The 12,270-nt window shown below is 45.2% G+C and overlaps 1 protein-coding gene across 1 annotated transcript in view; it reads left to right on the top strand.

Moving 5' to 3' along the window:
* Nucleotides 1-12,270, top strand: part of LOC145411569 (nuclease EXOG, mitochondrial-like) — a 54,225-nt gene that overhangs the window by 25,359 nt on the left and 16,596 nt on the right. The window contains exon 6 of the mRNA XM_080281579.1: nt 253-391. Within this exon, the coding sequence (XP_080137705.1) occupies nt 253-391 (139 nt within the window). The remainder of the gene's footprint in view (nt 1-252; nt 392-12,270) is intronic.

The raw sequence follows: 12,270 nt of genomic DNA, 5'->3' as shown, positions 1-12,270 counted from the left end.
GCCTTTGACCTCCAGTCTTTCAGATGCAGTGTGTCCAGGCATCTCAAAATGAACAGATCTTGAATTCCAAGCTACAAGTAAAACTGCCAAGAAAGTGTGTTTGAGTGACATGACAAATGATACGTATTTTGATTTTGGGGGTTCCTAGGTAATATTATTAAATTCAGCTATTTGCTGTGATGTATAATGACATATGCCAGTTATTGAGCCAGTGGATAATTGAGCTTATTGTACACAAATGTTCCTTTTCAGAGAGGAGACCCGAGATCTTTGTGCAGAAACAGGATGCAACTTGCTCACCAAAGCTGAGATGGACCGAATAATATATTCCTCTCGGCTCAAGAAGACTCGGACTCAGGACAAACTCACCAAGATATGGCGGGAAGTAGAGGTAAGAGACATCATGTGCTTTTAGATAACTTATTTGACTCCTGTTGTTGCACCAGTGTTATCTTGATGTTGGACATGTAACTCAAATTAGAATATTCAAAATGATCACAAAGTACCACTTCTTCAGTCATGTGCAGTACAGATGAGCTGATCAGGTGAATTATATGACCAGTGTGTGGGGCTCAAGAGAGGAGATACATCCCCTGGCCCTGATCACCCTGGCCCCCCCCCCAAAAAAAAAAGAATATGCAAAGGCAAAGTAATAAACCATTACATCAGAAACCCTACTTTGGACTTGGTGGAAGGGGAGAGGACCCAACCCTGAATCTCAACTTGGCAAGAACATTTCCACTATTCAAAATGAAGGGATGGAATGTTGTATGGTATACTTATAGGCTCAGTTAGGTTGTAGGCACCACAGTAAGTATAGTTAGGGCATTAAAATTGGAGGGAGACAGCCACATCCTTGCTCCCAAAAGAAAGCACAAAATGTATACTGTATTTTCAAGATTGTTTGCATCATTTATGAAGGCTCCAGCATGGTTGCATGCATTGGCCTTGATCACCTAATGGCAGCTCTCCACGCTGCTCGATCTCTGGCAGCCTCCCTATTCAGTCCCTTATGCCTGAGGTCACCCTCTATGACCTCTTCCCACGGGTTTTTCGGTCAGCCTCTTCCAAATCTTCCCCCAACATTCACACTTCTTGCCTGTTGCACCCAGTTGTCATCCTCCATCCTCTTAACATGCCCAAACCATCTCAATATACCCCGCTTCATCATTACACCAGTACACTTCAGTCCCATCCTTCCTCTCAACTCTTCAGTTGCAATCCTAGCCCCCTCAAGCCTCACATATCCATCTAATCATTGTCATTTCTGTACATCTGAGCCTACGAAAATCCTCTTCCTGTACCACTTAGGTCTAACTGCCATACAGCATTATGTTCCTAACACTTGCCGCATACAAAGATCTCATAGCACGAAGGGAGAGTCTCTCAATGTCAGGAGAGGCAACAGCTCTCTAACTTCCTCCACCCACTCCTTACCTTAGCCACAGAACTAGCTCCAGCCCCACCTCCAGCACATAACATGTACCCCAAATAACAAAACCCTTTCACACACTCAAGAGGCCCACCAACAGAATCAATCCTTTCACACTTGACAATCTCTTCTTGCTTTCCCCAACACAATGAACACATGAAATCAGCATTATCTTGCAGACATCGCCTGATACCGCTACATCTCTAATGCACCCATTTATCACAAACTCTGCACAAGATGGAGTTACATCCTACAGTTTTGTAGCAAACCACAAATGGCCACACTTCTTCTGCTTTGACGGAAGCTACCACCACCAGCCTCAGATACCATTACTTTTGTTTTATTTGGATTTACTCTTAATCCCTTGTGCATCATTCCATCTCTCCATTCCCTACATCTTTTCCTCCATCCCCTTTTCATTTTCTGCAGTCATCACCAAGTCATCGGCATATAAGATCTCCCATTGGGAATCCGTTTCAGAAGTCACATGAAGGAGCATCAAGCACTGTGGCCCATGACAGACAACAAGGGGCTCAAGAATGACCCCCTGGTGTACACCAACATTCACAGAGAACTCATCACTCAAATCTCCATTCACTCTTACCTGGGTGTGAACACCCACATACATAGCCCTAACCACTCTAACCAGCCACTTCTCAATCCCAGGCTTTCTCATTGCCCACTTCACCACCTCCCTAGGGACTCTGTTAAAGGCCTTTTCCAAATCAATAAAAACAAAGTTCAGATCCTTTTTCTTCCCCTTATATTTTTCTTGAAGCTGTCCGACAATGATTATGGCATCACTGGTCCCTTTGCATGGCATAAACCTATACAATATTGCATCTCATCAGTATGCACTCTTTCCCTAATCTTACCTTCTAGGACTCCACATTACCTTCATTTTCCGGTCCAAGAATTTTATGCCTCCATAATTTCCTCTTTCCAGGGCTAAACCCTTCCCCTTGTACACATTTACAGTCACTTTCTTCAGCCATTCATCTGGGAGAACATATTTGTATATAATCCTATTTATCAGATGAGGAACTAAACCCTCTTCTGTATCTCAAAAGGCCTTCAAACATATCAACAGCCAGCTCTGAGACACCTGCTGCCTTTCCCAACTGCATCCTACCTAATGGTCTGCTCATAGTAGCAGCAACAGTTAAAGGCCAATGGCCAAACACTGGATCTGCTGACTTAAAACCTTTCCTGTTCCAGTCAGACTCCTCATTCAGCAACCATTTATAATGCCCTTTCTAGGCATCATTAATATCCTCACTGTCTCCATCTAAGGGAGTAGGCTGTAGCACCAGCCGATCAGGGTGGTACTGCCAGGGGAAATGGGAATGCTGGTGATACAGGGAGCTGGAGCTCATGTTTCACTAGCTTCCAGAATATCTGACCATCCCCCTTTGCTGATCTTTTCAGTGTGACACTAACATGGAGAGCAGACCAGCATACTCTTCCAAACACCTCTAACAATCTCATGCGCTTCCTTACATGCTCTTTACATATCACACAATGTACCTCATTTGTCACAGGGGTTGATGCCAGCAAGGGCATATGGCCAGAAAACTTTGCTCCTGCTACCTAGTTGCACACTTATTGAGGGGAGGCATGACAAGGGCTCCACCAACATAGATTTTGAGGCCAGGATGGGATGGGGCTCAAACCTGTGCTAGTGGGTACAGGGCATTGCGGTTCCCAGGCTGCTGCTTCTGCCCAATAGAGAGGGACCTGAACTGGGGAGTAGCTCCCCAGGAGGCTGCCCTATCAGTGGGTGTATAATGGCAGGACAGTTACATTGCCAAGGTGCACTTGGAGAATGTCCCTGTAGCAGTCCTGGCAGGGTGCCCTGAGGCCACTGCCACAGCCACTGATCATGGCTGGTGGGCTATGGGTCCCAGATATGATGCCTGGACCTGGAACTGTGTGGGTGTATGGGGCTTGTGGTCTGTCTCTCCCCATTATTTTTACTGATTATGACAAAAAAGAAAGGAAATCAAAGCAAGCCTGAGGAAACTAAATTGCCCAAGGGGATCAGAGTGGCATCATGTAATGTGGGAAGTTTTAGGGGTAGAACGGGGGAAGTAGTTGAGGCGTTTTGTAGAAGGTGGGTGGATGTTGGATGTGTTCAAGAAGTCAGATATAGGGAAGGATCAGCCAGAATGATTGCCGGGAGAGGTTGTCGTTACAAGATATTTTGGCAGGGTAGGGCAGATGGATATGGTGGTGTGGATGTGTTGGTTAAGGAGAAATGGGTGGAATATGTCATGAATGTAATGAGAGTAAGTCTATCTATCTATTGCCAGACGCCTATATCCCGTTTGGGGTGGCCACAAACAAATCGCCTCCAAGTCGCCCTGTCCCCCGCCATTTCACTGCCCTGCTCCCAACTCAAATCCCCCTCTCTCATATACCTCTCCACCCCATCCCTCCATCTCATCCTCGGCCTCCCCCTCCCTCTTCCCCCCTCCACCTCACTCACATACACTCTCTTCATCAGTCTTTCATCCTCCATTCTCTCCACATGGCCAAACTACCTCAGTGTGTTCCTCATAACGCATCCTATCACATCCACATCCACACCACAACGCTCCTTTATATCCTCATTCGTCAGCCTGTCTCTCCATGTGACTCCACAGGCTCCTCTTAAATAACTCATTTCCACTGCTCTCACTCTTGACTTGTGTCCTTCCAACAACGTCCAAGCTTCACTTCCGTACGTTAGAGTTGGTATCTCAATAATGTCATGTAGTAACTTTTTCACTTCCATGCTCACTTCCCTGTTTCTTATCACTGCTTTCAAAGAACCAGCAACCTTTCTTCCCTGCTGTACCCTTTCAAGCACTTCACCCTCAAAACCTCCATCCTTACTCAACACACTACCCAAGTACTTAAACGTACTCACATTTTCCAGTTCCTTGAAAGGATAATAATAGTGAAAATTTTGTTCAGTGGGATAATGTTTTCGTTTATATTGGCGTATGCTCCACAGGCAGGCTTAAACGAAGCAGAAAAGGATAGATTATGGGATGGTTTAATATATATATAGTAAGTGGTATGGGGGATGATGTGACTGTAGTTTTGGGAGGGGACTTAAATGGTCATGTAGGTGAAGCAGCTCAAGGGTATGGAGTGTATGAGGGATGTGCATATGGTACAGGAAATGAGGCTGCTCCTCTGAACTGTCTGCTTGCATCCCTCCACCATTACGGCGGGAGCATAGCACCGGTCTAGCAAGTAACTCTCATCCCTCTTGTGTACAACTCTCTAATGCAAGAGCTAACCATTACTCTCAGTATTTCATGTATGCAGCAGGTCATCTCTGGAACTGTCTTCCTTTGTCTGTATTTCCTATTGCCTATGATCTCCAGTCTTTCAAGCGCAGTGTTTCCAGGCATCTCGAAATGAACGGATTTGAATTTGGGTCTCTGTTATTTTGTTTTTGTTTTTTCCTTGAAGGGAACAGTTAAGAGGGTCCTGGCCTTTGGTTCCTTCTTCCTTGCATTAAAAAGAAAATAAATAAATAAAAAACATAAAAACTTGAGTTTGGTGAGGCAATGCATATGATTGTGTGCAGCACACATTTTAGGAAAAGAGAGAGTAGGTTGATTACATACTAGTCCGGGGGAAATACCAGCCAGTATTATCTCCTGGTCAGGAGGGCTGATAGGAGGTTAGTGAGGAACGTTAAAGTTGTGGGGAGCAAGGAATGTGTGCAGAAACACGTTGTTTTTATGTGACATGGTGCTTAAGGAGTGGGTGGTGATAAAGAGGACCTATGCACCTAGGGGGAAAATATGGACATTGAAAAACCAAGCAGTAAGGGATGCCTTCTATAGTGAGATGAGGAGAGTGGTGGCAGAACAGGGAGCCATTGACAGAAGCATTACTGAAGAGGACAGAGCTCTTAAAAACAACCTCCTGAGTGTTACTGATTGTGTGTGTGGATGGACAAGGGGCCTACCAAGACATAATGAAACTTGATGGTGGCATGAGGGTGTGGAAGTTGCAGTTAAGGAGAAAAGAAGACTTTCCTGGGAATGGAAAATGGGTGGTAGCAAAGAGAAATACCTGACTGCCAAGCATAGGGCTAGAAAAGAGGTTTACAGGGCAAAGTCTGTGTCTCGGAGGCTTTTACTTGATAACATAAATAGTGTGGAATGGAAGAATATGATATTGAAGGTGGCAAATCAGATGATGAGGGAAAGCAGGGATATCATAGGTGAGCAGTGTGTGAAGAATGATGAAGGAAAAGTAGTGGTGAACAGTGGGGATATTAAAAACGCCAGGAGAGAGCATTACAGCCGGTTGTTGAATGAAGAGTTTGACTGGGACAGGGAAGGTTTGGAACCAGCAGATCCAGTGTTTGGCCCCTTGGCCTTTGAATGATGCTGCTACTGTGAGCAGGGCAATAGGTAGGATGCAGGCAGGGAAGGCAGCAGGTGTGTCTGGGTTGACTGCTGAAATGTTGAAAGCCTCAGGATAGATAGGAATGGGGTTAGCCACTGACTTGATAAATACAGTTATATATGAGTGTGTTGTCCCAGATGATTGACTGAAGAGTGTAATTATAAATGTGTACACATTCCTGGAAAGAGGAAATTATAGACGCATAAAGGTTTTGGACCAGATAATGAAGGTAATGGAGAGAATTCTAGAGGGTATGTTTAGAGAAAGAGTGAATATTGATGAGATGCAGTTTGGGTTTATGCCAGGCAAAGGGACCACTGATGCCATATGCATTGTTTGACAGCTTCAGAAAATATATAAGGGCTCTGTAATTGTCTTTGTTGATTTGGAGAAGGCCTTTGACAGAGTCTATAGAGACATGGTGAAGTGGGCACTGAGAAAGCTTGGGATTGAGGAGTGGCTAGTTAGGGTGGTTATGGCTATGTATGAGGGTTTTCGCACCCAGGTAAGGGTGAATGAGAATTGAGTGATGAGTTTTCCGTGAATGTTGGTGTACATCAGGGGTCATTCTTGAGCCCCTTGTTGTTTATCATGGTACTTGAGGCCCTTTCATGTGATTTCAGAAATGACTTCCGTGGGAGATGTTGTATGCTGATGATTTGATGTTGATTGGAGAAAATGAAAGAGAGGCGAAGGAAAGATTTACGAAGTAGAGAGATGGTATGGGGCACGAGGGCTTAGAGTAAATGCAGATAAAACAAGAATGATTGTATCAAGGGTTGTTGGCGGTAGCCTACTGTCATAGAGGAGGGAGAATGGCCATGTGTGATTTGCCACAAGGGCGTGGGAAGCACTGTACAGTAATTCCATCTTGTGTAGTTTTTGCAGTAAGTGGGTGCGTAAGAGATGTAGTGGTATTAGAGGTAGACTGTGAGATGATGCTGAGTTCATGTGTGCAATGTGTTGGGGAGTGCATGTGGAGATTGTCAGGCATGAAAGGACTGATCTTGCTGGCAAATCTCGAGTGTGTGGAAGAGCTTTGTTATTTGGGAGACATGTTATGTTTTAGAGGAGGTGGGGCTGCAGCTAGCTCTGTGGCTAGAGTGAGGAGTGATTGGAAGAAGTTCAGGGAGCTGTTGCCTCTTCTGAAGTTCAGGGAGCTGTTGCCTCTTCTGAAGTTCAGGGAGCTGTTGCCTCTTCTGACATTGAGAGGGCTCTTCCTCCGTGCTAAGGGATCCTTGTATGCGGCATGTATTAGAAGTGTACTGTAAAGCTGTATAGTAGTGAGACCTGGGCAGTAAAGGAAGAGGGTATTCGCAGGCTCAAACATGCTAAAATGATAATGATTAGGTGGATGTGCAGTGTGTCCCTGAGTGCAGGGCCTGGGGGAGCTAGGTTTAGGATGGAAGAGTTGAGAGGTAGGATGGGACTGGAGTGTATTGGTGCTGTGATGAGGAGAGGTACGGTAGATTGAGATGGTTTGGGCATGTGGAGAGGATGGGGGATGATAATTGGGTGCAGAATGTGAGAAGTGTTAATGTTATGGGTAGGGTTGCAAAAGGTAGACCGAAAAAGACATGGGACGAGGTCATTGAGTGTGACCTCAGGGATAAGGGACTGAATAGGGAAGCTGCCAGAGATCGAGCAGCATGGAGAGCCACCATTAGGTGACCAAGGCTGACACATGCAAGCACGTTGGAGCCTTTACAAAACTAAAACAAAAACTGCCCACCAGTACCTTTCTTCATTATTCTTCACACACTGTTCATCTGTGATATTCTTGTTTTCCCTTTTCATTTGATTTGCCACCTTAAATACCATATTTTTCCTTTTAGTGCAACAGTTGAGTTGCATAAAATGCGTGTTTGTAAGCCACGGTTTTCTAATCCACGGCATGGTTCCCGCTCAGAACTGAAAGTAGCAGAAAGCACGGTTATACACTTAAAGCGTTGACATTTGGCACCCAAGTGACGCATTTCTGTTGAGATTTCCATTGCGCTTTTCTGTGCTGCAAACCGTGGCCATCACCCATTCACAGGGAAGCATGACAAACAATGAGATGCCAATCATAACCCTTCCGTGGCAGCAAGTGCACGGACTACTTCCTTCCATTGCTTATTCCTGCACAACCTTCTGTGAGAGTGGCCACAAGTGTGGTTTTGGAGGACTACCTGGCTTTTTTTTTTTTTTTTTTTTGGTTGCCCTTCCAGCATGATATGATGCCAGACCAAAACTGGCCTAAGACTTTGTTGTAAAAGGGACAGAAAAAAAAAAAAGGCACCACTTAAATATGACCAGAAAATGGATCTTATTGCATCGATAATGGAGAAAATAAGGCAAGAACAGCTGCTGATTATGGTGTCAGTGAATCGAAGAAGCTGGGCTGAGGCAGGAGCAGCATGAGACACCACCACACTCACCTCATGCTGAGAGGCCCTAGTTTGCCTCTAGCCTCGGAACCCTAACTTCCATCCCTTCCACTTAAGCATTGTTGTTGGTTGGAGTCAGGCAAGACCCTTTAATATTGTTTATTTAATGTTTAATATTCTCTACTTCCAGTAATACATGCACTGAATAATTAATTGAATGTGTGCTAGTGTTCGTTGGTGACTAGTTGGGTGTAGGTAGGGTGATATTTGGCAACTTGGCTGAGAGGCCAGAACCATAAGTAATTTTTCCCATAAGTCATGTTATTTATAAACCATGGAATTTCTAAAGCACGGCTGTGGTCCAGAAGCATATTGCCGTGGATGAGACGACTCGACTGTATTTAGGTTATCCAGTAAGAACAGGTTAAAATTTTCATTGCATATAGATGTAGACCCAAGTAGACCAGTGGCATCATAAGAATTAACCCCTTTGTGCACCTAAAGTTTTCTTGAAGTTTGTGTGACATGATCAGAGAAAATGCTGCGAGAGCAACCTGGACTCACGCACAAAGGAAAACATTCCCATGGATTTCATTTGCTGTATTGGTATAAATTGTATACCATAATTTTTGCTGATGTTTATAATATATGATAAGCTAATAAAAACACATAAAGCTGATGAGTAAAAGTACAGTGAAACTACCAAAATGCAGTGAGAATAATACATTTCCACAGTGAAAATAACTTCCCAACACCCTACCGCAATATTTTGCCATCACCATGCTAGAGCTAAGTACAAGTGTATATATAGAATTCCATGAGCTTTCATGTGGTGTTTTCAGAATTTTGATACGACCAATAGTTTTTGAGTAAGTCACCAAAAATTGCACGTGCACACCCCTCCCCCCCACTGAATGCCGAGAGAAAGCCAACTGTTTGAGTGTTGGCCTTTAACCCCTACACCGCGGGCTTGTTTACCAATTACTTGCGTGTCCCGCGGGGTTATTTGGGCTCCGAGAGACTCTCAAAAAATATTTGCTAAAAATCAGTTATTAGTCCTAGAATAATAAAATTATATATGCTTATAGCACATACCTTCAGCTTTCTCCTGGAATGATTGTTGAGCCTTCGTCAGTTTCCGTAGGACTTGTGGAGACCTCTGAAGTAGGGTAACTAAGTCTCCACTTTACACTTCCCGACAACCCGTTATATGATTACCACAGCCAGATACAAACACTATAAACACTATTCTACCATTTTCAAGTAGTTTGGGATCCATACTAAAAAAAAAAACAGTGTGAAAGCAATGGAAATTACGAGCGCGTCTGATCGCCGCACTTGCGCTAGTTCGCTCTAGGCACTCTGTCATTTATTATTCATAAAACCCTCACACTTTATATTTCTATTACTATATCACACTTATATATATCTGGAGTCTCTTTCTCCATAAGTTTCATTCAGTCGTATTATTTTATTGTCACTGAAGTCATTCTATTTTTCAGTCAGTAAAATACGTAGAGCCACGGATTCACTCTCACTGTTATAACATAAATTATTTGTACTCATATTCTTATATTACTAATTACTTACATTACTATTTACATTTTCTATTCTATTTTCAATATTTACCCTTCTATTTTACTTACAATATGTTATTCACTGTCACTTTCAGTAAGATGAAACTATAGTACACTGTTCAATCATATGAACTGAACATCCATTGCTTTCACCTGCTATTTACACATTATTTACACATTATTTCCAAATAATTCTGCTTCCACACTTGCACTGTTAGAACTGCTTCTGGCTGTGATAATCGAAGAAGCAGGTTACACAGAGGGGAACCTGGCATTCAGCGCACTGCCAAGAGGTGCGTTTATGCTCAGGTGTGCGGCGTGTGGTATGCGCACATACCTGACACCTGCGAATCGCAGCCTTCCTTTTCCCTGTGGCAGGCATTAGCTCAAGTCTGTGCCGCTCCATATACGCCCTCTGCTCAAGTCGGTCGGGAAGTGTAACTGGATGGCGCCTTGGAGTTGCTGCTTGCACCTTACCATATTTTTCCAGCAGCTGCTGGACACAAGTCCTGGCGAACAACCTCAGGGAGAAGGACTTGGGTGGCTTTACCTTCATCTTGTACAGGATGAAGGCGTTCAGCATCGTCATATCTATGAGATGCAGAAAAACTTTCCTGTACCACCTAGTATTCTTCCTGAGGCAGTCGATCTCACCAATCATCATGTCGGACTTGTCCACCAGCCGCATGTTTATATTATAGTCCAACACAGCATCAGGTTTCATCACAGGTTCGCCTGTCCTACGGTCGACCTTCCCACTGTCTCTCATCTCCCCTTATGTACGGTGGTGAGCATGTGCACGACTCTCTTGTCATGCCACCGTATTGCCAGCATCTTCTCAGACTTGCGTAGGTGCACGTCTCCTCGCTGCGAGTTTCCTGCCTCTGGGAATTTGGGGAAGTTGGCACGATTACTTTGGACAGTGCCGCAGGAGCCAATGCCGTGCTCAGAAAGGTATTTGGCAAGTTTCGTGCTGTATAGTAGTTGTCTGTATACAGCACATGATTCCCACCAAAATACTTTTCTAGAGCACTTTCACTACACAGCCTGAGAAGCCAAGGGGGTGTGTTTTATCGAGATCGACAGTGCTGGCTGAATATATGACGAAGTCAAGGATGTACCCCGTCTTACAGTCGCACAGTACAAAGAACTTAATTCCAAAGCGATGGCGTTTGCTTGGAATGTACTGGACAAACCGAAGACGTCCTCTGAACAGAACCAAGGACTCATCAATGACAACCTTCTGAAATGGGTGGAAGAATGACATGAACTTATCCTTCATTCTGTTCAGAATCTCCCCGGATCTTCCAGAGTGGGTCGGTTTGGGAAGGTACATCGTTGTCGGCAAAGTGCAGGTTTCCCATGATGTTCCGGAAGCGATCTCTGGCCATGTACTTGTTGAAGGTCGGTGAGGGTAGTAAGGGGTCCATGGACCAGTATTCTTCCAACTCATGCTTCTTGGAGTGTGGCATAAGAAGCATGAGGGCAAAGAACACATACAGCTCCTGCACTCCCAGCATGGTCCACTGTTGCATCTTGGCTGCACCTGTACCACTAGCAGCACGTTGTGATTCGAACCTGTTAGTCTCATCACATATGTGCTGCATGACTGGGGGGGGGGGGGAGGCCAAAAGGTAGTCGACACACTCAGCATTTTCGTCCATAGTGAAGGCAGGCTGAACTCCTGACGAGCTCTCATCGAAAACCAGGTTTTCGGGGACAAAATCTGACCCTTCCGTCCACGCGAAGGCGTCCAGGATTCCCTGGCGTGGCGGTGGAGGGATGGTGGTGGTGGTGGTGGTGGAGGTTGGCTGAGAGGAGGCTTATCACGGTCAAGGTCACTCGCACTGACCCTAGGTTGCCGTACAGCACTAGCAGCCCTTACCCTACTAGCTACACTACTTCTCACTCTCTTAGATCTACCTCTACCTCTACGGCCGGCCTTCACTGTTGATGCTGGTGGTGACTCTGACGACGAAGACTCCGGAGATAACTCAGCCGACGATGATGACGAGATGAGTAAAGCGGGGCTTGGGGAACGGGGAGGTGAATGATCTCGTGACTCATGGCGGGCTGGGTCACGTGGGGGCATTGTTCTGGGGCTAACACGCCGCCTTTTCACTCCCTTCCCAAATTCTTTTCCTTCCTGCACTAAAGGCTCCTTTCCCTTGGAGCTACACACAGATTCACTGGTAGGAGCACTTGTTGTCGCTGTTTCTGGCGCGATAAGTTCACCCGGCTCATCACACGATTCACCGGAATCGTCAAAATCGCTTGTCCATTATTATCATCGACAATTCAGCAAGTTCTCGTGCCACTGCAGAGTCACTGAGGCCTTTCCTGCTTGCCTCAACACTTTTCTTGGGGGTAGGAGGTCACGGGGCCCTTTTGCAATGGGCGCAGAAGCGGCAGGAATGGCGGGATGAGTGCGACATGTTGTCTCTGCAGTGGAGGACAAGGAACTAAATGCCGTGGC

This window comes from Coenobita brevimanus, chromosome 90 (assembly GCF_032717465.1).
Source record: "Coenobita brevimanus isolate Jiangsu-jjx chromosome 90, ASM3271746v2, whole genome shotgun sequence".
Lineage (NCBI taxonomy): Eukaryota > Metazoa > Arthropoda > Malacostraca > Decapoda > Coenobitidae > Coenobita > Coenobita brevimanus.
Note: the sequence above shows the minus strand (reverse complement) of the source record. Positions and strands in the feature narration are given on the sequence as shown.